General features: G+C 49.7%; 10 protein-coding genes across 10 annotated transcripts; 6 read left to right on the forward strand and 4 right to left on the reverse strand.

Moving 5' to 3' along the window:
- Positions 1–592: 592 nt before the first annotated feature.
- Positions 593–3,084, reverse strand: M438DRAFT_346806 (uncharacterized protein). The gene is made up of 3 exons (XM_029905769.1): positions 2,760–3,084; positions 2,403–2,701; positions 593–2,347 (listed from the first exon to the last, which is right to left on the reverse strand). Exons 1-3 carry the CDS (start codon positions 2,936–2,938, stop codon positions 996–998), a joined length of 1,830 nt encoding a protein of 609 aa, XP_029759358.1. The 5' UTR covers positions 2,939–3,084; the 3' UTR covers positions 593–995.
- Positions 3,085–3,540: 456 nt separating this feature from the next.
- Positions 3,541–6,295, forward strand: M438DRAFT_299547 (uncharacterized protein). Its single transcript, XM_029902029.1, has 2 exons — positions 3,541–4,273; positions 4,326–6,295. The coding sequence occupies exons 1-2, from the start codon at positions 3,850–3,852 to the stop codon at positions 6,116–6,118; spliced, it is 2,217 nt and encodes a 738-aa protein (XP_029759359.1). The 5' UTR covers positions 3,541–3,849; the 3' UTR covers positions 6,119–6,295.
- Positions 6,296–6,417: 122 nt separating this feature from the next.
- M438DRAFT_299552 (Ppx-GppA-domain-containing protein) lies at positions 6,418–8,660 on the forward strand. The gene is made up of 2 exons (XM_029902030.1): positions 6,418–6,576; positions 6,802–8,660. The coding sequence occupies exons 1-2, from the start codon at positions 6,521–6,523 to the stop codon at positions 8,441–8,443; spliced, it is 1,698 nt and encodes a 565-aa protein (XP_029759360.1). The 5' UTR covers positions 6,418–6,520; the 3' UTR covers positions 8,444–8,660.
- Positions 8,661–9,907: 1,247 nt separating this feature from the next.
- M438DRAFT_276048 (leucine carboxyl methyltransferase) lies at positions 9,908–11,056 on the reverse strand (the record flags this gene model as incomplete). The annotated part of the gene is made up of 1 exon (XM_029900827.1): positions 9,908–11,056. The coding sequence occupies one exon, from the start codon at positions 11,054–11,056 to the stop codon at positions 9,908–9,910; it is 1,149 nt and encodes a 382-aa protein (XP_029759361.1).
- A 184-nt stretch (positions 11,057–11,240) lies between these two features.
- On the forward strand, positions 11,241–12,296 carry M438DRAFT_366544 (RPB5 subunit of DNA-directed RNA polymerase; the record flags this gene model as incomplete). The annotated part of the gene is made up of 3 exons (XM_029907882.1): positions 11,241–11,321; positions 11,379–11,461; positions 11,518–12,296. The coding sequence occupies 3 exons, from the start codon at positions 11,241–11,243 to the stop codon at positions 12,035–12,037; spliced, it is 684 nt and encodes a 227-aa protein (XP_029759362.1). The 3' UTR covers positions 12,038–12,296.
- Positions 12,297–12,838: 542 nt separating this feature from the next.
- M438DRAFT_375626 (DNA repair helicase RAD3) lies at positions 12,839–15,570 on the reverse strand (the record flags this gene model as incomplete). Its single annotated transcript, XM_029908593.1, has 7 exons — positions 12,839–14,623; positions 14,674–14,790; positions 14,838–15,091; positions 15,141–15,272; positions 15,328–15,347; positions 15,463–15,507; positions 15,554–15,570. The coding sequence occupies 7 exons, from the start codon at positions 15,568–15,570 to the stop codon at positions 12,839–12,841; spliced, it is 2,370 nt and encodes a 789-aa protein (XP_029759363.1).
- Positions 15,571–15,778: 208 nt separating this feature from the next.
- M438DRAFT_321531 (uncharacterized protein) lies at positions 15,779–20,960 on the forward strand. Its single transcript, XM_029902920.1, has 2 exons — positions 15,779–16,179; positions 16,233–20,960. The coding sequence occupies exons 1-2, from the start codon at positions 15,898–15,900 to the stop codon at positions 20,829–20,831; spliced, it is 4,881 nt and encodes a 1,626-aa protein (XP_029759364.1). The 5' UTR covers positions 15,779–15,897; the 3' UTR covers positions 20,832–20,960.
- A 937-nt stretch (positions 20,961–21,897) lies between these two features.
- M438DRAFT_276120 (uncharacterized protein) lies at positions 21,898–22,893 on the forward strand (the record flags this gene model as incomplete). The annotated part of the gene is made up of 1 exon (XM_029900834.1): positions 21,898–22,893. The coding sequence occupies one exon, from the start codon at positions 21,898–21,900 to the stop codon at positions 22,891–22,893; it is 996 nt and encodes a 331-aa protein (XP_029759365.1).
- Positions 22,894–23,171: 278 nt separating this feature from the next.
- M438DRAFT_321533 (uncharacterized protein) lies at positions 23,172–23,659 on the reverse strand (the record flags this gene model as incomplete). Its single annotated transcript, XM_029902921.1, has 3 exons — positions 23,172–23,288; positions 23,347–23,432; positions 23,494–23,659. 3 exons carry the CDS (start codon positions 23,657–23,659, stop codon positions 23,250–23,252), a joined length of 291 nt encoding a protein of 96 aa, XP_029759366.1. The 3' UTR covers positions 23,172–23,249.
- Positions 23,660–25,542: 1,883 nt separating this feature from the next.
- M438DRAFT_375628 (amidase family protein) lies at positions 25,543–27,414 on the forward strand (the record flags this gene model as incomplete). The annotated part of the gene is made up of 5 exons (XM_029908594.1): positions 25,543–25,962; positions 26,026–26,182; positions 26,232–27,106; positions 27,161–27,245; positions 27,299–27,414. The coding sequence occupies 5 exons, from the start codon at positions 25,543–25,545 to the stop codon at positions 27,412–27,414; spliced, it is 1,653 nt and encodes a 550-aa protein (XP_029759367.1).
- Positions 27,415–27,449: the final 35 nt, after the last annotated feature.

Genomic DNA, 27,449 nt, shown 5'->3' on the forward strand with positions numbered 1-27,449 from the left:
AGTAGAATAAACAGTGATACGGGCAAACAAGTATTATTAAGTTATACTTGTACTTAGCTGATAGTAAAAGGCCTACAAGGTAAGATAGCGATTGAGATATCGGATAGCTAGGCCCGTATCTTATCCTTCTAATCTAAGACTACGTGTAAAGGCGAGTAGGTCGAAGATCTAGCTATATCATCAATGTTATAACCGCTCTATATAGCTATCGTACATAACTGCAATCTTTGACTAACGAGATGTTCTACTAATGATGAAAACGACACTTTTGATCCAAGAATATTTTGGAAGTCTACACGAAATGTTCATTAGATAACATGTAGAAGAGCTAGATGTATATACTATACCTTGCATAGTTAGGGACGCACTAGGAACAGCACACCACTTGTAGAATAACTCTCAGTGTATGTATAAAATGGTGACTGTGATTAATATGGTGGGACAAAAGTTGGAGACAGGGTGTCACCCCACGCAGCGGGACTTGGGGACGAATTCTAAATCTCAGCCAGGGTCATTTTCATCAACGATGAACAAACTTCTTCAGTAGACATAATCCGGGAACATTACATACAGACCAGAAGAGGAGGTAACGTAGAAGTGATCGAATGTATTCATTAGGTATTGGACTCTTCATCCAAAAGAGAGAGAAAAAAACAAGTATCAAACTCCATCGCTGTCGTAAGAAAATCAATGCTTGCCAGACCCCAGCGCCGAGGGTCGGCCCTTTTTTGTGCTGCACATCAACGTGAGATAAAACAATCGTATCATCTCAAACGTCCATCTCGGTCCTATCCTGCTGTCATGCCACGAACACCCGTTCGTCCACAACAACGTTCCGCCTGTAACCGGCCGCTCCAACAGCGGCGTCTATCTCGGACCACCTTGGCCTAACCTGGCCGGTGTATATGCAAACGATCTCGTAGGATCCGTCCAAATAGAGCTGAAGAAGAAAACGTAATCAAAGATCAAACAACTTTTGAGATGATGCCAGCCGTTTAGAGCTTGGACAGGTGGGAAGCGAGCTCCTTGACCTCATCCTGGACCTTCTTACCCTCGGTGAAGGGATCGTACATGCGCTTCTGGACGTACTCGGTCAAGGCCTTGTCGTCCATGTTACGGAGGCCGAGCTCGCGGTCAACACCGGCCTTCTGAGCAGCACGGATGACACCACAAGTGACAACAACGCTGACCTCACGGATGCGGCGAATGTCAGGGTACATCCGGTTCTGTTCAATCTCCTCGGGGAGAAGAGACTCCGAGAGAGCTTTTCCAGAGGCGTAGATCATGGACTGGGTAACGTTGACGGCCTTGGACAAGATGGCGCCGAGACCGATACCGGGGAAGACGTACATGTTGTTGCCCTGACCAGGCTCGAGGGTCTTGCCGTTGTACTCGAGGGCAGGGAAGGGGGAGCCAGAGGCGAAGAGGACACGACCCTCGGTGTACTTGATGGCATCCTCGAAGGTGCACTCAGATTTGCTGCTGGGGTTGGACAGGGGGAAGATGACGGGCATCTTATTCAACTCGGCCATACGCTTGATGATCTCAGGAGTGAAGGCACCACCGATGGTACTGAGACCCATGAGAATAGTGGGCTTGACGTACTCGATGACGTCCTCGAGGGTCTTGTACTGCTTGCCCTCGTTGTCGTCACGAGAGAAGTAGAGCTTGTGCTCGGCAAGTTTGTCACCACGGTCGTTGGTGATGAGACCCTTGGAGTCAACAAGCCAGAAGCACTTTCTGGCCTGGTCCTCGGTGAGACCCTCGTTCATGAAGAACTCAACGAGCTGCTTGGCAACACCGACACCGGCAGAGCCAGCACCGAAGAAGACGGCACGCTGGTCAGCAGCGGCGACCTTGGATTGCTTGACACCGTTGATGAAACCACCAAGGATGACGGCACCGGTACCCTGAATGTCGTCGTTGAACATTGTGTAGGTGTTCTGGTAACGCTCGAGCGAAGGGAAGGGGTTCTTGAAGTCCTCGTATTGGATGACGATACCGGGCCAGCGCTCGGTGAGAGCGGCCATGAGCTCGTCGAGGAACTCACGCTCCTCGTCGGCAGTGACCTTGTCACGTCTGCTGCCCAAGTAGAGAGGGTCGTTGCGGAGCTGCTCGTTGCTGGTGCCCAAGTCGAGAGTCAAGGGAAGGGTGGCATCGGGTCTGATACCAGCGCAGGCAGTGTAGAGAGCGAGCTTGCCGACAGGAATACCCATGCCGTTAATACCAAGGTCACCGAGACCAAGAATGCGAGAGCCATCAGTGACGACGGTGATCTCGACGTTGTGGGGCCAGTTCTGGATGATGGAGTGGAGGTTGCCCTTGTCGGAGAAGGAGAGGTACATGCCTGGAGAGAGTGTTAGCAGGGCAAGGGTCATGGTGGACGAGCAGAAGTGACATACCCTCAGGTTGAGTGTAGAGTTCTGACCATCTTTGGCAAGCCTCGCCGACGGTGGGAGTGTAGATGACGGGAGTGATCTCCTTGACGTTGCCGGACAAGAGACGGTAGAAGAGGTTGACGTTTGTGTTTCTCAGGTGAGTGAGGTATTGGTACTTGTCAATGGGATTTTGCTTGTTCTCGAGGAGCTGGAGGCATCTCTTTTCTTGTGTCTCGAAGCTCTCGACGGCGGGAGGGGTGAGGCCGTATGTGCGGAGGTACTTGCGGACCTCGATGGGGTATGCAGTGTCGTAGTCGGCGCTTCTGCGAGGGTGTTAGGCGTGGCCCAATGGCTGTGACAGAGTGCAGGAAGGTTACTCACGATTGCCTTGAAGAGACAGCTGGGGGGTGGCTTTGGGTGATGTTTGCTGCGGGAGCAGGAGCGACTGATGCTGAGGAAGACATGATGGATGAGATGTGGATGGATGCTCGTCGGGAAGAGGTCGAGGGAAGGGGACGCTTAAGTAGGGTACGGAGCACACGAGCAGAGGATAGAGACATAGAGCAAGGAATTCAGGCTAAAGCAGCCAGCGGTCAGCAATTTATAATGTCTGATGAAACAAAGAGAAAAGGTCGCCATATGTCGGAAGAGGGCTGATTCGGCATATGAGGCCTCACGAAAATGCGAGCCTCATAGCATCGGGCAGTTACCTTCTAGACAACAATGCTCCACCAAAAACTATACCATTAGCTGGGGTGTGTGGGGTCCCGATCTTCGGCCCGGTCGCGACTGCCCTACACGCCGAGTTGCTTGTCTCTCCACGCTGAGCTTCTTCCCATCCGCTCTCCAACCATGCACAATTGAATTCTCGTACGCGTTTTGTATCGAAGTTTTAGAATGGTTTTAGATACTTTCTGTCGTGTTGCTCTCTCTGATCAATCGAAAAGTCTGTTGTTCCAGCACTTAATTGCCGCTATCAGTCGTCCGAAAAGCGCAAAGCCGTGCGCAACCGTACAGGAACCCCCACGCCCTCCGATTTTTTCCGCGCAGGATATTTTCAGACTAGTCGTTCGGTCGTCGCGTCGGCCTTCTTCCCATGCCCTCCCGTCACCGTGACTTCTTCCCCTGATTTCCGCCTTTTGTTGCATCTCCGAAGGTCATACCGTATTCGGCGTCGGCGTCGTCGACATTGAACATGGCCAAGGTCACGAAGCTGCTGTCTCACAACGCTATGAAGTGTAAACAAAGTTGTGGCAAGGCACCATGTTTTCCCTGTTCTCACATGCTTTCCCCGCAATGACGATATCCCATGACGGCTTTACACGTTTGTTACTGCCTGCCAGCTGCCAGCTACTCGTACTCGCATTGAATCCTCTCACTATAGCAATCACTTCTCTACCCTGTCTTCTCAACTAATTCTACTTTCTCACCCACCGTAACTCCATCTCATCCGGTCATTCCTGCAGTCACCATGTCGTCCTGCCTCGGATTCCGCAAGTCAAAGTCCGACGATACGGAACCCTTGCTACCTCAGTACCGTGATGACACGATCCTCCAGCGTGAGCTTCACCAGAAGCTACACTCGTATCAGATGATTAGAGCCCTTGCCGATGGATACATGCCCTCCAATGAACAGCTGATTATCAATCTCCGATCCTTGCTCTCATCTGATATTTTGAATCCCAACGACCCAAACCTCAGCGATTCAGGAAGGCGCCTGGCCAAATTCTCAAAGCAGTGGCTCAAGGACTTTATCGAATTGCTCGTACACAAGAACGGCGAGGACCAGATTCAGGACTTCATCTGGTCATTGACCCAATCAAGAGTCCGTGTTGACGTGCAGGACCTGGCCCACAGAGCTTCCAAGGCGCAATCCAAAGCTAAGACTGCTGCTGGTGAGCACTCGATTCAACCATAAAATACCTGCTTCACGCTGACACTGCCTAGCTTACAACAGTCTGCAGACTGTCGGTTCCCTCCTTCTCACAAACTCCGATTTCCGTATTTTCCTTTCAGATCTGAACACTGTCGGTCGTGAGGTCTTCAAGGATGCTGCCTTCTCCCTGTCCAACGTTGCAGAGGAAGCAGGCAAGAAGATTGAGCCATCTCAAGAAGAGCAGGACAAGCTGACCAAGGTTGGTGCCGACTCTGGACCTCCACCTTCGGGCAAGGATATAGGAAACGACGTCGCAGACATCTCCAAGGTTGTGGCGAATGGAGCTGCTCAAGTCATACAAGATGCCGAGCAAAGCGCCGAGGAGAAACTCTCTGGTGATGAAGGTCAGGTCATGATGAACCGTCTGAAGCAGGCAGTCACAAAGCTCAGAAAGCGTCCTGATTACAACGAGTCTGTATCGACTATCGCCGAGCTGCTCAAGCGCTACGCCATTGCTTACTCACGTTCTGTTGAGGAGACTGTCAATGCTCTTGAAGAGGACGTCCACGAGAACGCCGAGATGGACAAGGCTGGAAAGAACTTCTGGTCCTTGCTCTCGTCCTTTGGTGATAGTGAGGAGTGGAAGAAGCTGGAACAAACGTTCAAGAAGGTTGTGTCGCACTCTGAGAAGGATCCCGAATTTGAGAACCTCATGGTGGACATTGGCAACTCGCTCCAGACTCTTCTTACTGATCCAAACTTCTTCGACACTGCTCGTGAGAAGTTCGACGAATTGCGTGAGAAATCTCGCAAGGTTGGTTCAGAATCTGACCTCCGCACTGACATCGACAACTTCCTCGGACAGCTCCAAGTCACTCTGGTTTCCGTCTTGAACGATGAAGACGTGACCAAGCTCATGCAGCACAGTCTTCAGATCTTCCGCATTTTGTCGCCTCTTCACAATGCCACTAACCCGGAGCTCATCACTGATGCCATCAACATCTTCATTCCTCTACTGATCGCCGCTGTTCAGTATGTTCCTATTCCTCGTCTGGAGATCAGCACTCCCGACATCGATCTTTTGCTCGAAAATCTCATCATTGAGCCTGGAAAGACAGTCAATCACACCTCATTCCTGCCTTACAAGCTTCGTGTCGAGACATACAACGACTTTGAGATCCGCAAGGCCAGATTCCGTACTACTTCTACGTCATCTCATATGGTTACTATCAAGATCGATGGTATCTCAGCTCGTGCCGAGGAGGTCGGTTTCTGGATGCGTGCCCACTCTGGACTGTTCAGACTAGCTGACGAGGGCATCACATCTTTCGCACTTGATGAGAAGGGTCTGGACATTCATCTGGACGTTGAGATTGCAAAGGACAGAATGGAGTCGATGCTGAGTCTAAAGGCCGTTCGTGTCAATGTACACAAGCTCGACTACACCCTGCGCAAGAGCAAGTTCTCCTGGCTTGCTTGGCTCATTAAGCCTGTCTTGAGACCTATTGTACGCAAGGTCATGGAGAAGCAAATTGCCACCGCCATCGCAGATGCTTTGCATTCAGCCAACCGCGAGCTGTTGTACGCACGTGAGCGTCTTCGTGCCACCCGTGTTGCCGATCCCAACGACCTTATCACATTTTTCAAGGCCGTTGCTGCCCGCCTTACGCCCGAGGAAGACCCAGACCTCTACACTCGCGTTGGTGTCGCTCAGCCTGGCAAGGGCGTCTTCAAGGGCAAGTATGCACCCGGCAGTGTGGTCAAGCTTTGGAACGAAGAGGCCATGGCCGCCGAGGAAAGAATCGAGGATGGCTCCGAGATCAGAGGCTGGAGAAACGACGTCTTCAGCTTGTTGGCTGTGTAAGGAGGTATCACACGACACTGATGAGTTACGACGGACATGCTTTTCGGATAGGAGACGGAGGAAGTCTGCACGAAAGCACGAAAATGAGGATCAACAGGACGCAATGTATTATAATTCAAGGCGCATACTTTACTTCGTAGCGAAGTCAATTGTCACAATGTTTTTTCTATGCTCGACTTTGATGATTTGATGCAAGCAATCTATCTGGCTACGTCATAACGAACAGTTTGGTGGCTGGTAAGGCAGGCTCAACTGATTGTTTTCGCGACTTCGTCCGGTCAAGTGCGCACTTGCAGAAACAATCTTCTCGCGTAGAAAAAGAACATCATTCAGCAAACACTGATTTTGATCGCAACTACACCATCTTGCATACACAAAAGTCAAGGACCGATAACATCAACCATGGCTGTCAGCACGCCCAATCCTGAGCACCTTCATGGTCTGGTCGATATGGGAAGGTAAAGATCAATTTTCTGCATTTCCATCTCCTCATCCTTTTCCATCAAACACTTCCAAATCCTTTGAAGAGATAGACAAGAGAAAGTGAAGAACAGGATATCACTATATTGTGCGAAGAATTCAACAAAGCTGTCTATACACAAAGACAAGAGATTAAAACGAAACCATAAGAAACAAGAAATCACGCATTTCAAAAAGCCCACTAACACCACATAACCCAACAGCAACGGTATCCGCTTCTCAATAACCGACCTCTCACCACCGACTACCAGAATCCTACCCACCCTCTACACCTCCCGCGCGGGGATATCCCTCTACGATGCTCAATACTCCACCTCAGGCGACCGCATCGCCATCCCCGAAAAGACCATCGCAAAAGTGATCGACAAATTAACTCACTTCAAACGCACCTGTGCCGATTTCCGCGTCCCGGAATCCAACATCACAATTTTGGCTACGGAAGCCACCAGGACTGCTGTCAACAGTGCAGAATTCAGAAGCGCGATCAAATCGGCAACGGATTGGGAAGTGCAGCTTTTGGCCAAGGAGGATGAAGGTAGGGTTGGTGCGTTGGGTGTTGCTACTTCTTTGGGAGAGGTCAAGGGATTGGTTATGGATTTGGGAGGGGGTAGTACGCAGTTGACTTGGTTGGTCAGTGACTCCCACACTGGTGAGATTAAGATGCCGAGAGAGGGAGCGGTTAGTATGCCTTTCGGCGCTGCAGCATTGAGTAGACGGTTGGAAGAGGCCGAGAAGCAAGGAAAGGGTGCGAAAAAGGCCTTGGCTGAGGAAGTCAAGCAGAGGATCACAGAAGCCTTCAAGAGTCTGGATGTCCCTCATGAACTCACAGAGATGGCGAAAAAGGAAGTTGGATATGCGCTGTACCTTTCTGGAGGAGGTTTCAGAGGTTGGGGCTTCGTGCTCATGAGCCAGCACAAAGTAAACCCCTACCCGATCCCCGTCATCAATGGATTCCGCGCCGCACGCTCCGAGTTCTTGGATACTACTGCAGTCCAAGCGGCAGCCATGGACGTCGACTCGGATGAAGATTCCGCAATCTTCAGAGTCTCCCAACGCAGAGCCAATCAAGTTCCCGCCGTCGCTTTTCTGGTAACCGCACTTTCGGAAGCCCTTCCTCATATCAAAGAAGTTCGTTTCTGTCAAGGCGGCGTCAGAGAAGGCTATCTGTTTTCCAAACTGCCATTAGGGATACGAAAGCAATCGCCAGTGGTTGTTGCAACAGCATCACTGGCATCGCCAGGATCCCCTCATTACGCAGACCTCCTTCTCAACGCTATTCCCAAGCCCAACACCACTGCATCAGCATCAGCATCAGCACCTGCACTTTCACCTCCCATCATCACGGCTTTCGCCAATCTCTCTGGCCACTTTTCTTCCCATCCAAAGGACATACGCGCCGCTGCGGCTTTACGCAGCACAACCACCGGTATCCTCGCTTCCGCACACGGACTCTCCCACTCCGAACGATGTACCCTCGCCCTTTTACTCTGTGAACGCTGGGGTGGATTAAAAGACTTGCCTCCCACAGATATCGCCTTTTTCCATTCCATGCAATCGCTCGCCGGTGCCGAGCAAGCATGGTGGGCCAGATACTTGGGCCGCGTGGGTGCGTTGGTGGGAGCTGTGTATCCATCCGGTAGAGGTAAAAAAGCAATGTCGCTTTCGTCAACATTTTCGGTGTCGAAGAAGGGAGATAGAGTTTTGGTGTTGAGGACGGGAGATCAAGAGGGAAAGAGTTTGAGAGGTATTGTGGAGGAGGAAGTTGAAAAGGTCGAAAAGGCCGGAAAGAAGAAGAATTGGATTGGTGGAAAAGAGGGGTGGGGTATCAAGGTGGAAGTGCAATGAGTTTGGTTGAAATCGAACTGAAGCCTTTGAGACTCTTGAAACAAGGGAAAAACCATCACGAGAGTTATGAAGGATAAGAGAATAAAGTCATCGTTAGATGGAGGGAAGAAACCACACAAATCCACACCCATGGAATTTTATATCGCCTGCCTCCTTTCTTCCAACCGCCATATGTATACTTGCACACAACCAAGAGAACTCCAAGCAGTAAGACGACCAACAATCTAAACCCTTGATTCCTCTCCCCTCCCTCTTCTCACTTTCTCATCCTCATCTTGCTTAAACGACCAAAACCATGTTCTCGGAACAATAGATCCTAAACGATACATCCATCCACCAAACCACGCACACTTTTGCCAACCCCAGAATGAACTACTAGAGTAGAATAGTCAAGGGGTTCATCAGAGATGGAAAAAGACCACCACTTGCACCCCAAGGACTCGAATTCACATATGGAAAGTGAAAAATATAGATAGCGAGACTCGAAAATTGGGTTTGTAGAATAACTGACTGACTAAACTTGTATCTTCCGTGATATATGGTTTACGCGTATATCCCACGATGCTGGATTGGAAGTAAGGAAATCATAGAAGCAGAACAGTGACATGATTAGGGGCGTGTGTTAGGAGGTTAGACGAATGGAGGGTTGTGATACGTTAGGCGTGAGAGAAGCATCAATTATAGGGATGGAGAGGTAGATATAGAGGTAGATATAACTTACATCGACCAGAGATAAACCCCCCTCATATCGACGACTACGGTTGTAATTGGTGTAAAGCGGCTTCTACTTGTCAAATTCCTCGGTAAGGTTGTTATGTTTACCACAGGCGGAGATATTGCGGCTCTTGATTGATCAGGCGCTGATTGATGTAGATCTAGCACAATCCAAGATGAGAATGTTGGTGGAATTTTCACAGAGAGCAACATTTCAACACGCTTCCACTGGACAACCACTTGATCGTCACAACTATCTTGAATTCCGATGGCCCATGGGTGCGTCGACCCCCTCCTCCCATCAACATCAGACGACGACAATCCATCGCCCTATGATAGAGCGATGCGTATGCACAACAGCAGCATTACTAGCAATCTAAACTTTCTCCCGGGGAAGCAACAATTCTCTTGTGAAGCCAGCCTCGGACAGCCAAATGCGCATCACCGGACGCTTCTCTATATGAGACGAGATGGGACAAAATGACAAGCAGACGAAGGTTGAAAAGGGGGGCAGTGCCTTGGGAGAGGCAGGGTGCTGGGTGCCGGCGCAGTGTCTTTGCAGAATAGCCTTCGTCAGATTTGTATAGCACTCCAGGTACTGACATTCTCTGGTGTAGGTTGTAGGAGTTGAAGCAGAATGCTACAAGCATGACAGCCATGGAGACTAGGAAAGGGCCAATCGGAAAGGTTCTTAGAAACAGCATGAGGTGAGAGTGGAACGAGATGGTCATGGGTCATTAGAAGGGGTATCTACATGATGTCGTCGTCGGCAGCCTCCTTGTCGGTGTATGCTCCATCAACATGCTTCCAGGCATGGCCAAACACGGGGGCGTCCGAGGGATCTCTCCAGGCCCAGGCGACGCAGTAATGGCTAGCCAGCAGTTTCCACTCCTCGACCTCGTCCAGCCATTCGAGTCTTTCGACCCTGTCTCTCTCTACAGCACTGACCCATTCTTCGCCATTGTAGATTTGCTCGACATCTCTCGCGCCTTGACCGCTTGTAAAGCCGGCTTTGTTGAAGCGATTTCGTTGGGCAGCCAGAGAATAGTAGCGCTTGACAGTCTGTAATTCGATGCCTCGACTGGCCAGATTTGTGATCATGGTCTTACCGAAGCTGTCGTAGGGGCGGATAGGCTCGTAGATGATTATAGCCAGAGAAGCGGCAGGGATGGCGTTGGTGAAATACGAGAGGATCTGAGTGGCGGTTGTAGGAGGCACGTAGCACAGGCAGCATTCGCTCAGGAGTAGGGTGGGTAGGTCTGATCGCAGATTCGGAATGGCAGGAGGATTCGAGTCAGCAAACTGACGAATGTCGATGGCATGCAGGTTGTAGTTGGGCGAGAGCAGGGAGTTCTTGTCTGGTGATATGTTCATGCCAGGGATCATGTGCTTGAGGTCTGGATAAGACTCGATTGCCGAGAGCTTCGCTTGCACATTGTCGATGAAGTCGAGTTCATGATAGAGCAGAGCCTGTCTACGAGCAGGCGACAAGCGAAAGAAGCGAGTATCGGAGCCAGCGCCCAGTGAGATGACCTGTGCTACCGGAGCAGCAGAGTCGTGTGTGCCTTGGGCGTCGATTGTTGTTGCCAGAAACTGGTCGACGAGACGATCGATGGCAGTTGTACGGACATAGGTACCGCGGTTGATGAGAGGATATCTTCTGGGGATTTGGCCTTGGAGGAAGCATGTTGCATAGTCGTCCTGCAGATAGCCAAGAGCTACAGCACTCAGTCGGGAGTTGGAAGCATCTCCGTCTGTTGATCGGATGATTTTGTCGCGAGCATGTTGAGGGTCTTCTTCTGGTGCATCTGGATCAAAGGGCAGACCGCGACCCCGACCACGACGTAGACCAGTCCTGCCTCTGAGGCTGTTGAGATTAGGAATGGAAGGAGCGGCCATTGCTAGCGGGGATGACGATGGTCTGGAGCTGTTCGACATGGTGTTGCGCCTCACCGCCTGCCAAGCCTATTGGCAGAATTATCTCGAAGCCGGCAAGAGCATCCAATCCTTGTTGCGCAAAGTGAACTGCCATCGCAATACGACTCGTACGCCCCGTATCCTTTCATCCACCTCAATCACAAACATGGCCGACGACGAGACTAGACGCGAAACCTCCAAGCTCTGGCGCGTCTGGAAGACCACTAAGCAGCTGTGCTACGACAGAGTCCGACTTCCCATCTGAACAAGATCATGGTCCACAAGACTAACGCGCCTGTCGCAGGGTTACGAATTGGCTGAAGATGAGCTCGATGTTTCTCTCGATCAGTTCCGCGAGCAGTGCGGTGATGGTAGCGGCGCCGCTAAGTACGATTCTTCAGCTTGCGCGACAAGCATCGAGCAATCCTCTAACACCAGAACAGCCGCGCAAAGATGTCCTTCTCTGCTCGCCCATCGCAGGCCATGTTGACCAAATACACCGCCCTTCCCACAAAGTCAAACCCCAACCCCGAGCCTCAAATCGGCACCATCTTCATCGAATTCAGCACAGAGTCAGCCATCGGTATCAAGCACTTGCGCAACTTCGCCCAGTTCCTGAACGACAAGAACTACTACTCTGGAATCTACATCACCGGTGCCAGTGTCACCACCTCCGCTCTCAAGCAAGCCGCCAACCTGCCCATCGGTATCGAAGTCTTCCAGGAAACCGACTTGCTCGTCAACATCACAAAGCACGAACTCGTTCCCAAGCACATCCTGCTCAGCCCTGAGGAGAAGAAGGCCCTGCTCGACCGTTACCGCCTGAAGGAGACCCAGCTTCCCCGTATCCGTGTCGAAGATCCTGTAGCCAAATACCTCGGTCTGCGCAGAGGTCAGGTCGTCAAGATTATCAGAAAGTCAGAAACCGCCGGTCGTTATGCCAGTTACCGCTGGTGCATATGAGCAACTGCCTTTTCGATACTTCCACCTGCATTTTTCATCTTTCATTCTGGCGCCACGGGAGCGAAGAGCTCAGAGCAAGGGGAGCTGCTGAGTTTTGCATGTCAAGAGCAAAGCAAAAAATGGCGACGGCGTTTTCATTGGCGTTTTCTAGGGAGAAAAATTATTATTGGCTGCTATGCTGTCTTTCTCTGCTGGTTGTACACTACCGTTCTGCTTCCTGACGTTGGTAGGCACACCTCTTTCTATTCAAGAATTTATGATCCCAAACAAATTTCCAAAAACAAACCCACTTCAATCACATTGCAAGACTGACTCTAAAATGACAATATTCCGTGTTCAATATCCCACCTGACTTGCTTGCCATCCTCCAGCACATCAGCTATTCAATCACTCCCACTTTCTCCGTACTGAGAATCCTCACGCCTCGCCCACCCACAGTAGCCAGCCCCCCCAATCCACACATCTTATGTTGACCGCACCTCTCGTTTCGATCTTTATAGCTTCACTTCTGGAATTCGTCTAGACTACTCGAGCCAACATGCAAGAGCTTGATTTCTCGAATGGATCGGCAGGGGGGTCTAGTGGGAGGTAGCAGGCGGAGCAAGCGGATGTAACATGTGATCGAAATAGGTATACACGTTGATGACCAGCGTCTTCCTGCACAGGATATGATTGCTGAAAGTTACGCTGGTTTCCTCGAGTGAGTAGGGAGAAAACGTGCGAACATGTATGGCAGCTATGATTTGATGGATGTTTCTATAGCTGGTGATTGTGTCGAGTATCATCCCATTCCTGCTCAGATCAAGCATCGATTTGCATGATATCCTCATCGTCCAAACCTCCATATTCATCTTCTGCGGCATGATGGGCTTCCCTCATAACAGCATCCCCACCAACACCCGCATTCCTCTCCTCTCTAGCTTTCTCCCTTTCCACTTTTGCAGCGTGTCTGTTCAAATCTTCAATACTCCACGTACTAACACCTTCCTGCATCCTCGCCGGAAAAGGCTTGCTCATCTGCTTCAAAAACCTCTTGGCCGTAGCGACGGCCTGATCGACGGAAAGATTGGAATCCCCCTCCAACAATGCAGCATTGATCCATTTGGGAAGCTGCACGCGCTTCTTGCCGAATCTTCGGTCCGCGAGAACCATTATTCCGTAATCGTCTTTTCCGCGCAACACACGACCTAAACATTGTGCCGCGTGACGCATGGCGTCGAAAGAGAGGAAATCATTCTCCCTGATGCGGTAGGTTTCGCGGAGGAATTCCAGACGTGCTTTGAGGATGCGGGATTCGGTGTACTGGAATGGTACGCCGATGCACAACACGGTGCGGCCGTAATGGTGGTCGAAATCTATGCCTTCGGAGACTTTTCCACGCGCGACACATAGTAGAATGGCACCTCTGCCGTTACTGCATGCTGTACGATAGGTTTCCAAGGCTAGAGAGGTTTCTTGTGAGTCGGGGGTTTCGACGAGGATGAGTTTGTGTTTCCAGACTTGGTCGAGGATGCCCATGCCCTGCCACATGGAGATGATGCTTTCCATGTACAGGTAAGACGGGAAGAATACTACTACGCCATCGGGAGTGATTTTGGAGAATTCGATGAGGAGGTTTCCGTAATTGCGTACGACACCGGGATCGTTGCGGATGGTGAAACTGGAGGAAATGGCACCTTGATCGCTTCCTCTGGTTACAATCATTGGCAAGAAACTTCTTCTCGCTAATGTCATGGAGTATGATTCTTGCACCACGGTATTGAAACCTAGCATCTTGGGATAGATTTCAAGAGGGGAGATTGTGCCTGATGTGATGACGACGGATGAGAAACGGTCAAAGACGGGTTTGATGGCGATGGCGGCGTCGAGACAGGTCAAGTGGAGGATGGGGTTTGGAACAGTGGCGGTTTCTGATTCGTAGGGTTCGAGGATGAGGAGGAAGCCTGTATCATAGGTTGCGACTAGAGTCGCGAAACTGGCGACTTCCTGAAGTGGTTGGTAGTCCTCGATGTTTGTGAGCTCGAGAGTTCTGACGAGGGATGTCAAACGCTCAGCGCAGAACCGTAGAGGTTTTCTTTCGATGAATGTGAGCTCCTTGAGATGTTGCAGGAACGATGGCGGTGTTTCTGAAATGACGTGGAGGACTTTCATGCGAGTTTTCAGGTACTCGACGAAGCGTTTGAGGAAAGCGACGAAATGTTCTGCTCTTCTGATGTTGCCCGGTACTGCTTCCTTGAGGAGATCGTCTGGAAGTGCTGGGTTTCTCATGAAAGCGCCTTCGTCGTTGGCTTCGTCCGCGTCTCGGAGGCCTTGGACTAGCTTTGCGTACTCGTTCTGCAGCTTCGCTGCATCTGTGGTTTTCATCTCACTGATCTTTCGCTCCAAATTTGCAGCACCTCTTCCTGCTTTCCGTAGTGAATCTTCTGTGATGTCAATACTTAGTGATTCAATGCAGACATTGTCGATGTTATGAGCTTCATCGAATACGACAATGCAGTCCTTGGAGAGTTCCTTTGATACTCTTTCGGCAATTTTTGGATCCAGAAGATAATGGTATGAGTAAATGACGACGTTGCAGAATGGCATCTAGAATGATTAGTTGAGGAATTCAGAACAGAGCATTCTGATAGTCTCACCATTCGTCGGACTGTGAAGTATGGGCACTGTTTTTGCTCTTCTCCATATTTGAGCACATCGTCGAACGTGAAGACACCCGGAGGTATCAGATTGTGTGGTTCGAGAAGATCAAGGTTCTGGACAAGTTAGCACATGTAGCTAAATGAACAACCCGAATTCTCACCTCGTGGTAGACGCAGAGTTCCACATCTTCGCCTTTCTCCTTCTTCTCCTTGACGAAGCCTGCTGTGAGTGATCGACATCTGGCATCAACGATTGTACCACTCTTCTCCCTCTTTACTGAGGGATGCAAGCAGAGGTTCTTACGAGAAGTAAGACCCAATCCTCGGAAGTCCTCGACGTAGCCTAGTTGTTCAGATCGATATTTCATCAAAGCCTTCAATTCTGCGAGTGCTTTTTCAATCTCAGACATGGTACCTGTGCTTATCAGATATTGCTGCCTAGAAATTCGACGGCCAGAACATACGTGAGCAGTAAATCAATTTGCGATGTTCCGGGTAATGTTGTTGATACGCTACAATCAGAGATAGCAGTGTGACGGTCTTTCCAGTTCCTGAAGGCATCTCCAGGACACAGTGACCCCCTGCATCCAGTGTGCCTGTCCTTGATGTGAGTGTTCTGTCTTTTTGCCATGTGCAAGTTTTGATACGTACGTTTGAGATCACACATGTATCTTTTCGGACATGTTAGCGGTCGACCTGCGAGTCAGACTAAGTTTCAAGCTTACGCATATTGTTCTGTTCGCAAAGTCAGTATATTTTGACATGATTGTTTTGCCGCCGATTAACTTGCCTGGATAGATCCTGGGGTACGGAAAGAGGATAGGGAGATCACTAGAAATTGTCAGCAGAGGCTGGGAGAGGAGCGCAGAGCAGTTACTCAATCATGAACTTCATCTTGGCGGACTGTACCGCTCTCAGAGGTCGAGAGGTAGGTCTGAAGATGAAGGCTGCAGTTGTATGGCTGACCAAACACATGAACGAAGGGCGTCTGAAAGGAGCTAGTTCCCATGTGAAGCACGGACCAGTAGTCTATTCCCGAGTGACGTACTTTGATTTTGCGTGAGTCGGTGGTCCTCAGTCGCGACTTTTCGAAAGAGAAGCACCATCTGCGACTCAAAGTCTTGTCGTATAACTTTCACCAATCTGCTTGCCAGTCATATACATCTTCCCGCGGAATCCCTCTGACTCTTCTCTAATCCGGATTGTTGCTCGTAAAACAGCATGAAGAAGGCATTCAAGCCTCAAGCAAGCAGTGCGCGCTCCTTTGGAGGCAGCGGCTTTGGTGGGGGTTTCGGTGGCACTGGCTTTGGTGTATCCTCGTCGCCGCTATCGTGGATTGGTGAAGCGCCGGATCTTTCAAACATCTCGGACCCCAATGTCGGAGTAGCCTTCAAGAACTTGACCAAGAAGGACAGTACCACAAAAGCAAAGGCGCTCGAGGAACTGCAGGCATATGTCTCTGCGCCGGAACAGCAGATTGAGGAGGCTGTCTTGGAAGCATGGGTACGTCTCCGACTTGTTGCACCTTGACCCAGCGTACTGACCTTCTCGGCCAGGTAAAACTATACCCTCGCCTCTCAATAGACAGCGCTCGCCGCGTTCGCCAATTAGCACACAATGTCCTTGGTCAAATCGCTGCCAAGAGTGGAAAGAGAATGGTGAAACACATGTCTAGGATTGCTGGTCCTTGGCTTGCAGGTGCACAGGATAGTGATCGTGCTGCTGCCAGAGCTGCTCAAGATGCGCTGAAGCAGGTCTTCAACACACCGGAGAAGTTGCAGAATCTTGGAAAGGCTTTCCAACAACCCATCCTCGAGCATTGTAGAGACGCCCTCCTGAACGAGACTGTTCAAACTTTGAGTGACGAGCGAAGCGTTAGTCCCGCCGATGCCCAAGCTACATACTCGCGAGTTGTTGCCACTAGCATTGCTGTCATCTCGAATTTGCTCAACGATCTTGCTTCAGAGGACGTGGCCAAGCAACAGGAGACATATGAGAGCATCATTGCTCAAAACAAGATCTGGGAATTGGCTTCTTACAAGGAGGACGTGGTCGTAAGAAGGTCTATCCACCGCTTCTTGCGCACATGTTTGACCAAACAGAGAACCGCTGTTGAGGCGAACCTTTCGACTATTAGCGAAGCCTACATCTCCAAAGCCCTCCCACACGATCAGACCGGCTCCTCATACGACTTTATGCTGGCACTGGTCGAACTCACGGATGCTTTGCCGCAAGCTTGGACTACAAGCTATACATCCAAGAAGCCTGCTAGCACGAGATTGCGAGGCTGTATCAAGCGTGGTTCTCAGGCTGGACCTGCCGAGTTTTGGACAAACGCCTGGCTACTGTTTAGCAAACTCCCTACAGAGGTTCTACCACAGAAGTATTCAGAAGCCGAAGAACTGTTGAATGCAGTGCATGATGGTGTTGGCCAAAAGGACGACCGTTTCAACGCGTCTGCAGCATGGTTTGCTTACTTCAAGATTCTGGATTTGGTCCAAGACTCTGCGTCATTGTCCGATGAGGAGCATGAAACTCTGCTGAGCAAGATGGCCATTCCTGCAATTGAGCAGTATCTGCGACCATCCCCTAGCACTGCTGATTGGTTGATCTCTGGTGCTAAGCCTGCTTGGAACGTCTCGAAAGCTGCATTCTGTAAGCGCTTGCCTTCCGTATTGGAAAAGAAGTGGCCTGAATATGCCACACTCTTGGTTGAGGACATTCGAACATCACTTCCTGAGCAGTCCAAGGACTTCGAAAAGTCACAAGCACATGTCGCTTCTGCAGCAGAACGATGGGCTTTGCTCCAGTCAGAGCTCCTTCGTGAAGAGTATCAGGTTCCGGAATCTTTGCAAAGTGTCTTTTCGCAATCAACCAAGGACATCGTCAAGGCATCTCTCGAATTGCTCAGATCTAGGAATGGAAAGCCATATGGCGCTGCTGCCGCAGTAGATGAGCTGCAGAACCATTGCAAGACGCTGCTTGCAAAGGATCAGGAAACACAAGATACCATCGCTACCTTCGTGATTGAGGACCTACCAGAAATGCTGTCGTCACCCTCTCAAAGGCAACTTGTCTCTCTACTGTATCACTTCCAGAACGACTCTCGCTTTGGCGAGGCATGGAACAAGGCTGCCAACGCTCTTGGTAATAGCCCAGATTCGGATGAGAAGCTAGACGCTTTCCGTAATCTGCTGGCTTCTCCAAGAGTCAAACCGGCTGCCGAGCTTGCTGCCAAGAACAGTGATATTCAGGCTTTCCTCCAGCGTTCATTCAAGTCGAGCTTAGATACAGGAGCTCAATGGAGCTTCGTTTCAGGTATTCTCAAAGGTACACCTAGCGTCGCCTCTACGGAGACCATTGATGGGATGCTGGCAGACCTCACTACTTCGCTTTCTGTCTCGGAAAAGGCTGGCTCTGCGCTCGATGGTCTGCAAGAGATTACGAGAAGCAACAAAACTCTTGTCAAAGAGCATATTAGGAAGCCTAACGGATCTCAACTTTTACCCAACCTCTTGCTGCTGGAAGAGTCTGCTGACGAATTGTTGGCTGCTAAAGCCTCCACCATCAGCAAGGGCATCGTCACTGATGCAGACAGATCTGGTTCTCAGACTATCCTCTTCGACGTTGTTCATCAAAGCTTGAGGGACGTCTCACCGAGCTCTCTGCCAATGCCACAAGTTCTTGACATGGCCGCTAACCTCATCAAGGAAAGCGATCTCGAGAAAAAGAAGCAGGAAGTTGCACAGCAAGCTCTTCCTGATCTAGAGTCTTGGAACTCCTCCATTGCACCATTCATCAGGACTCCACCCTCTATCGCTCTTGCCATCACTAGTGTGTTAGGCGGTGCGACTTATCTGGTAGATCCTGAGAACAAGTCAGGTTCTTCTCCAATCCTCAGAGATGGCGATGGCTTATCACAAGCTTTGCGATTTGCCATGTATACCTCGAGAGTGTTCTCCAACAACGCCCTACTCCAAGCTTTGGAACCAAAAACACAAGCAGAACTGTTCCAGCTCTTCTATATCACTCACATTCTCCTGACTGAAAGCATCTCTCTCACGGCACAAGGTGGTCTTGCCTCTCCTAATCCAGAGACCGAGGCTGAGGTGGTTGAATTTGTGAACGAAGCAAACAAGTTGGTTGGTGACTGTTTCCAGCAGTACGAAGATGCGTCTGAAACGTCGTCTTATGTGTTCGTCGGTACAGCTCTTGATAACTTCTTTGAGCATTCCATGGGCAGCAGTACATCCGCTTTCTACCATGCTCAAGCATTAAGCCACGCACTTGGTGATCTTGAATCCATCCACGGCGGTGGTCACCCCAAGGTTCAAGAGTACGAAGACAAGACTTTGCAGCTTTACAAGGCAAAAGATGTTGTGCCTTTTACAGCGTGTGCTAGTGGTCTGAAAGAGGCTCTATCCGATAGCAAGAAACTCGACAGACAGACTAACGAGCTGGTTGCCGATCTCACTGGCTTGGATGCGACTCAAAATCCAGAGAAAGCCATCACTCAGCTTGTGATGCTGAACGCACTATTCCCTGATAGCAAGCGAGCTGACAGTGTTGTTGCTAAGCAGCGCCTCATCTTCTTCATGAAGCATGTATTGCCATGGCTAGACGATGATGATGTTGTTACTCCCATCAAGGCTGAGACTTGCAAAGCTTTGCTCTTCGTCTTGCCAGGAGTCAGTGACATCTATGGTGAACATTGGTCACAAATCCTGGCATTTTTGACTCACACATGGGACTTGGGCTTCGTTCGGGATGAAGTCGCTGACGAGAGTCGCATGGCCTTGGTATGCACCACTCTTCAGCTCTTCTCAACCCTTCGTGATCTCAAGTCAAGCGAAGAGCCGAACGATGACCTTGTTGATGCCTGGAAGGAGAGCTCGGAGGTTGCCTACATGGGCTTGATGAACCTTGTCAGACAGGGTCGAGGACAGTCTGACGAGCACCATGAACCCCTGAAGACACTTTTCCAGGCTCTGGGCAGCGAAGTTGGAAAGTGGTCAACTGGTGAGGTCGAGGATGAAGCTGAGCTGTACCCTCTGCTTTACACGCCATCCAAGGCTCTGCAAAGGACTGCGTTCAGCATCCTTCACCGTGTCATTCCCGCAGCACAGGAGCAGGTTTCTTTCGACGCCGCTCTCGAGAAGAAGGCCGCAAAACTCCCCGAGGAGCTGTTGTCCCTGTTGCTTGCACCGCCCACGCTTGACAGCTTAGCGGACGCTTCTTTCCGTACGGGCATCCCGCAGGAACTGCAAGCATACCTTTACAGCTGGCAGCTTATCTTTGACCACTTTACCAACTCCAGCTATCAGGTCAAGTCAGATTATGTTGAGGCCCTGCGTGAAGGCGAGTACCTTGGTAATCTACTTGATCTGACTTGGGAGCTTCTAGGTCATGTTCGCGGCCGCCCTATCGATGTGTCCAAGTATGATATCCGCCGTTACGACTACCTCGATCAGCAAGGCGATCTCGAGGGCTTGAGTGCAGACAAGCGTATGCACTGGCTTCTGGCTCACCTATACTACCAAGCTTTGATGCACGTTCCCTCACTCACAAAGGCAGAATACTTGACGATCAAGTCGCGCCAAACTGGTCTGGCAGTCGAGACTTGGACAGCCAAATACATCGCTCCTCTAATAGTCTCGGCATCTCTGGACTCTGTCTCCCAATGGGCAGATGATGTCAAGACAGACCCAGAATATGAAGGCTGGAGCGTCAAGGTGTCGCCTCGCAGTCGCGAAGTACAGTTCTCATACCTCGTCGACGAGCAGACCATGTCCATTGTCATTCGCTTGCCAGAGACTTACCCCTTGGCAAGTGCCAGAGTTGAAGGTTTGAACCGTGTCGCTGCCGACGAACGCAAATGGCAGTCCTGGCTGCGCAATTGCCAAGGTGTCATTCAATTCAGCAATGGCAATCTCATTGATGGTCTGACCACATGGCGACGCAATGTCACCGGCGCTCTCAAGGGACAATCGGAGTGTGCTATTTGCTACAGCATCATCTCTGGCGACAGACAATTGCCCAGCAAGCGTTGCAGCACTTGCAAGAACTTGTTCCACAGTTCTTGTTTGTTCAAGTGGTTCAAGACCAGTAACGCGAGTACTTGTCCACTTTGCAGAAACCCTTTCAACTATGGTTAGAGTGTTTTCTTCAGTGTTGAAGGATAGAAGAAGGGTATTTTGTATATAAAAACTCTCGCATGATAATGAAGCCAAGGACGGTGAAGTTGTCAAACTTGGTATATAATAAAAGCATTACGGTCATCATTCACTTTCTTTGTGTTGTCTCTTTCTGCCTAGTCGCACTTCTTGCCATCTAATCACATCTCGGCAGTCATAGTCCCAACTGAGCATACGAGATGTCACTCAGTCATCCCAACTTCATGGAGATGTTCAACAATTCGTATCAATCAGACATTACATTATACTTCAAAAGATCAGAAGATCCAAGCCCACAAGATCATACCCTCAGGCGCTTCCAACTTTTCTGCGAATGTACTCATTCGGTGTGTACCATGTAAACTGTTGATGGCTGAGATATATGAGCAAGATGGATTTCTCCATATCCTTTGTTGTACAGATGTGTAGTAGTAAATTTACATCGGCTTACCTCTCGGGTGTACTTTCACTGTGCTATATATTCTTGTTTCCTACAACCACTTTTCTGGAAGATCCTAGTCATAAGGATGTGATTGCGCTGGCGTAGACCAGTATTGCAGAAAGAGACAGATCCATACCCCTGTGATATCGAGATTTGTAGACGCAGGAATCGGAGAGGCATTATCAGCTCATGAGATGCCCATGTACAGAGGAACTTAACTTCGAGAGAACTAGATGCTTCGAGGATATAACCATCCGGTTAATTTCCTCTTATCAACCGACAATTGGGAGGGAGTTCAACATATTGTTGGCACAGATTTGATTCGGAAAGAATGACATGTTGTCTACTTCAGATTGTTTTCGAGTAAGCACTAGTGGGATGTAGCGCTGGTTTCGGAATTTATGCAGCCACTGGTAGTTCCTCATTAGTGATAGGGTTGGTTGGCTGACATGCAGTCAGGTAGCCTCAGCCCCATACAGTAAATGGCCAGCCATCTGAATCCAATACAAATGGCCACCCATCTGAATCCAATACAAATAGTCAAGCTTCAACTGCACGATTGGTTTCTGGAGTTCTCGATAACAGCACTCAGCTCGCTAACCAAACATGCAAATCTCGCAATTTTATCCCTTGGAATCTAAGCTGGTTTCATCCAAGACGTGTCGAATTGTCTTGACATCAACCATCTTTCACTTCATAAAAACGGTCCGGTTCCATATATACACCGTTTGGCTCTTTCTGAAATCAGATATCCCTACCTTTATCATCCCGAGCTGTGTCTTTGGTCTCTGTGCCGCTGGATCTAATACTTTGACTTCATCATCGTCAGATCTCACATGGGCAAAACCTTCTCCCGTCCTCTCAAACATACCTAAAGTCCTGATGTTTGCAGTCCAGACTTGTCTGGTCTTCGACGTGGCCAATCAAAGCAGCCCGGGCGCCGAACAAGAAGATGCAATCAACAAACCTTGGCGACCTATCCTGGCAAAAAGGATATCCCGAACCGATGCCAGAAAACTTTTACTCGCTGTCATTCCCCCTGTACTCATATCGTCTTTTTATCTCGGTGTGTATATCGAAACTTGCACGCTATTTGTGCTCTGTTGGATGTACAACGATCTCCGCGGCGGCGATGTTAACTTCTGGATTCGGAATTTACATCTCAGTGTCGCGTATTTCTTATACAACTTGGGAAGTCTGAAAGTCGCTATTGGGTCTGGAGGGATTGTGAAAATAGAAGGGTATGCTTGGACTGCCATGGTCAGTTTGGTCATCTTCACTACCATGCATGTTCAAGATATGAAGGATCAGGAGGGTGACAAGAAGAGGGGGAGATGTACTGTGCCGCTGGTTGTTGGGGATAGAGTGGCTAGATGGAGTATTGCCGTTCCAGTGTTTTTCTGGATGGTGGTCTGTCCTATGATTTGGAGGTGTGGGTTGATGGGCTGGGCGACTTGTACTGGAAGCGGTGGTGTGGTGGTTATAAGACTGTTGTTGTTGAGAGATGTTGAGGCGGATAAGAAGACGTACACCATGTGGGCCTCGTGGCTGACGGTCTTGTACAGCATACCAATCTGGCCAAGCGCTGGGATATCTTGTTAGATATGCCGTCTGTGCAACCCGTTTCGCTGATTTCATGGCAAGTGCCTGTTAGTTGTTGTGTTTTCAACAATTTGGCAAGACATGTGAAACCAGGTGTCCAGAGCGGCGAGCGACTTGTGAAATGTCGGCACCTGGAAAGCAACGCCGAGTCAGGCATGCACGATCGATAAACTTGGTTGTAAAAGACCATGTTGCACACTTCGAATATTTGACATATCTGCGAATCATTTGTGGAAAAGGAAAACGTCAATATTTATTGTTTCAATACATGCTTCTCTGGTCTGTCGAGTAACCACAAAAGAGGTCCTGCCTCTCTTTTGTCAATTCAAGATTACTGTATTCTGCCTCAGAATCAATCAACCCAGGGGCGAACCGCACAGCAGAGCTTGACCAAGCTGGAAGATGTGTTAGCTCGACGTGTTTAGGATTCACGTGAAGGCGCATGCGACTTACGATTGGCAGCGCGCAGCAACGAGCCTGCTGGCCCTCGGTAGCACAGATATCGATGAAGTCCTCTTGGCTAGTAGGAGTGGTCGGGGCTGCAAAGATTGGAGTCAACATATGTAACTGAGAGGTAGTGGTAGTGGACTTGTTACTCACGGTTTGCGCAGTTCAAGTCGGCAAGACCGAGGACATCGGTGGCGCAACATTGAGCATTGCTGTATGTTCCGCTGCAGATGGTGAGCTGACGAGCCGATACATCGGCAGGAGCAGCTGCGACGATGGAGCTGCCGATGAAGGCTGTGATGATAGTTGCGGCAAGCATGTTGAAAGATTTGATGTTTGGAGAGAAGATAGTAGATGGAAGGAAGAGATGGTAGTGATCCAAGCAGAACTTCTGGACGACAGGCATGCTTTCTTTATACCCGTCTCGCACTCTTGAACATCTTGGTTGAAGGCCAGCATTCTCTTGGTTGCACGAGCGTCATCTCTCTGTCGAGGTCGACCATAGCCACGACCATCGGTTGCAAGACTTGAGGAACGGCTCGTCAGTTCTGGCTTTCAAGAAATTTCGGTGGAGATCAAGAGCCTATTAGATTGTTATACCGCAACCATTGCAAGGATTCAAGTGGCAGAGACCGAGCATTCAGCATCACCAAGAGATCCGCTAGCGGTAGTTGATTCGAGTACTGCCAATTAGCCAAGTCAACTGACGTTCATCTGGTCCCTTAATATATTTTATGACTGCAAGTTCGAGGCTGTCTTTGTTCATAAGATCATCCCATGACGATTGTGGTACCTACGCGAAGTCGCCGCATAGCCTAGCTCACGCGCAGACAGCTGTCCCGAAATCTTAGTATGTTTGAGATTGAAGCTGATCAACAGTTTTCAAGACCAATTGTTGCTTGAAGTGGTTGAAAATAGAAACTTTTCGAGACTGATGGCGCGGGAAGTCGTTGAAGGGACGGGAGAAGAGCGGGGAATCAAGGAACTCGGCCGGCGCTTGCGCCTTGATTGTACTTGCCGTCTTCGGCATCTTCCAACCACAAGGAACGTTCTTCGACCTGCTCGAAAACCAAGCAAAGGCCGAACGTCATCAGAATCATCTACTGCACGTGTCGAGCGCCGCGTGGATGTTGAATTTCGTCCTTTTGGCACCTCGCAGCCATCGTCTTCCTTTCCTTGCGACCAAGCGTCGTCATCGGGGCGACAATGAGACAGCACACTGCAGGCCTTGCAATCAAGGGTATTGACACTGGGGAAGAATTCTACGCACAAGAAATCTGCGCAATAGCAGTTACTATACTACTACGCATGGAGGCTACAAGATTCGATACATTATCTGACATATCTCTCAGCCGAACGCCGAACGCTACCCACGGCGAAAGCGTGTTTGGATTCGCACAAGTTAGGGCAAGCTGATGATATGGCTGATAAAATGATACTAAACCATTCATGATAGCGATGTGTTTCTTTTATCAACCATGCATGCTTCTGTGCTTGGCAACAGATATGGCTTTTTTATGAATGAGCAATCTTCTGGAAAACGTCCGATGAAGACTTACGACATGGGTCTTGAAGAGCACAATATGCTTCACGATATACAGACCATCTGTCTCTCGAGAGATTATCACACTTCTAGTACTTGATCAATCGCCAAGGCGTCCAAAGGCAGGAATGGGAACGATCGTTGGGCGAGGAGCAATACCTTTGACTGAAGCAGAACAGGAACATGGGATCATCCACATGAGCCTGAAGATGACCTCAAAAGACTCAGTGTGATAAGACCGGTACTGATGAAGTTGTCTACTGATTTATGTATCGCTATGCAAAAGAGGTCGACACATTGTATCATTCAACAGCTGAAAGACGTAGCAGCAACTACTCTCTTGATCCAGGAGTCGTGAAGCTTCGTCAAGGCCCTGACCGCTACAATACCCAGTAATCATCTGCTGCTATTTTGATCTCGTAGGTATGCGGGGTTCGCGCAAAGCCATGTCATTGGTCGGCCTTCCTTCCTTCCTCACCAGACTCCCAATTCCTTATCGTTTTGACTGCCATCGACCTCGGTCCTCAAATCGCAGTCCACTATGCCAAGCCGAGAACAAACACTATAAGAACACCCACATCGCAGCTCTATCTCGAATTCTGGGAGTTTCTCCTGACAATCAACACAACCAAACATTTTAAGAAGCTTCAAAGACCACGATGTCTATCTCGGCACCGGAGCCATGGCAAGAAAAGGCCACTATCAAGCGAGCTCAAGTCGACGCGAGAATCCCGAAAGCCTTCATACTGCGTGAAGAATTTCTCATAGGAACAGAGTCCAGCCCAGAAAGTGTCCTGGACATTCCTGCCAAGTGTGGCATTTTATCGCCGGAAGAAATTGCCATCACCGAAAACTACACTGCCATTTCCTTAGCTGTTGCTCTCGCGACTGGCAAGCTGTCGGCGCTCGATGTTGCTACTGCTTTTTGCAAGCGAGCGGCTATCGCACAGCAACTGACGAGCTGTCTTACTGAGATCATGTTCGATCAGGCCTTGGAGAGAGCAAGATTCTTGGACGAGTATATGGAGAACGAGGGGCACCCTATAGGACCTTTTCATGGACTGCCAATCAGTATCAAGGTAGGATATGCGGAGAGCTTTAGTGGATTTTCGACCCTCCATCAGGCAGGCTGACCATCTCAGGACTCTTTCAACGTTGCCGGTGTACAGAGTACTCTTGGCTATGTTTCCTTCATTGATCACGCTCCAGCAGACAAAAACTCTCCTTTGGTAGATATACTTCTGAGCCTTGGTGCCGTCTTACATGTCAAGACAAACATTCCCCAAACACTCATGGTGAGTACTGATGGTTCAGATCAAACGAGTACGAGTATGATTCTTACATTGAGCAATTCGGACGGCTGATTCCGACAACCATATTTTCGGGAGAGTTCTCAATCCTCACAGGCTTTGTCTCAGTGCCGGTGGTTCTTCTGGAGGAGAAGGCGCCTGCGTCTCCATGCGAGGTAGCATCCTCGGCATCGGCACCGACATAGGCGGCTCCATTCGTATACCGGCACTTTGCAATGGCATCTACGGCTTCAAGCCATCTTCAGACCGTATTCCGTACAGTGGTCAGACGTCTGCTGGCAGGTTGGGATCTCCCGGCTTTCCCGCAGCCGCTGGTCCTTTGGCCAATTCTTTGGTAGACCTGGAGCTGCTCATGAAATCTGTCATCGACGCCAGACCTTGGGATCTAGATGCGCAAGCACTGGCTGTTCCTTGGAACACTACTGGTGTAGAGAAGAACAGCAAACTCCGCGTTGGTCTGCTCAAGGAAGACTCGAAATGGCCAGCATGGCCGCCTGTACGACGTGCCCTTGATTCCGCTGCCCGTAAGTTGGCAGATGCCGGACATGAGGTGATCGAGCTTGATTCTAAAAATCCTAGTCTGGACGAGGGCCTCATCATCGCTTACGAGAGTTATGCTCTGGATCCTACACAACAAGCAGGTCAATTCATAGCTGTCTCTGGAGAACCTATGACTGAAAGTCTCAAACGTACCCTGGTGGGTAGCCAAGCCCTTCTAATGCGAGGAGGAAACGCACCTGGCTCAGATGTATTTGATCTGAATGTCCGTAAACGAGATTATCAAAGAAGATGGAATGAAGTATTCGTGAATCTGAACATCGACGTGGTATTGTGTCTCGGGGCGCAGACGACAGCGCCTCCGCACGACACGTTTGGCATGGTTCCTTACACAGCCGCTTGGAATGCTCTTGAGGTGAGATCGTGCCTTTCAGATCTTCCGTTCATCCTGTTAACAAACTCTCAACAGTTTCCGGCTGTTATTGTGCCATTCATGAAGGCAGATGAGACAATTGACACGGAAGACCTGGCGACTCAAGATCCAGAACATCCTTGTGGGTATTTTCAAAAACCCTGGTCTTACGTCAGAGACTGATAAAAACTCTAGATTCGGCTGAAAAAGTTCATGGTGCGCCTCTAGCTGTCCAGATTGTTGCCAGGCGATACCATGACGAAAAACTCCTGGAGGCTTCTCAGGCAATTGATGCTTGTTTTAGAGCTTGATGTGCTTATCATACTATCCGAGGAGATGGGTGTTT

The sequence above is a fragment of the Aureobasidium pullulans genome (genome assembly GCF_000721785.1).
Source record: "Aureobasidium pullulans EXF-150 unplaced genomic scaffold scaffold_12, whole genome shotgun sequence".
NCBI classification, from domain to species: Eukaryota; Fungi; Ascomycota; class Dothideomycetes; order Dothideales; family Saccotheciaceae; genus Aureobasidium; species Aureobasidium pullulans.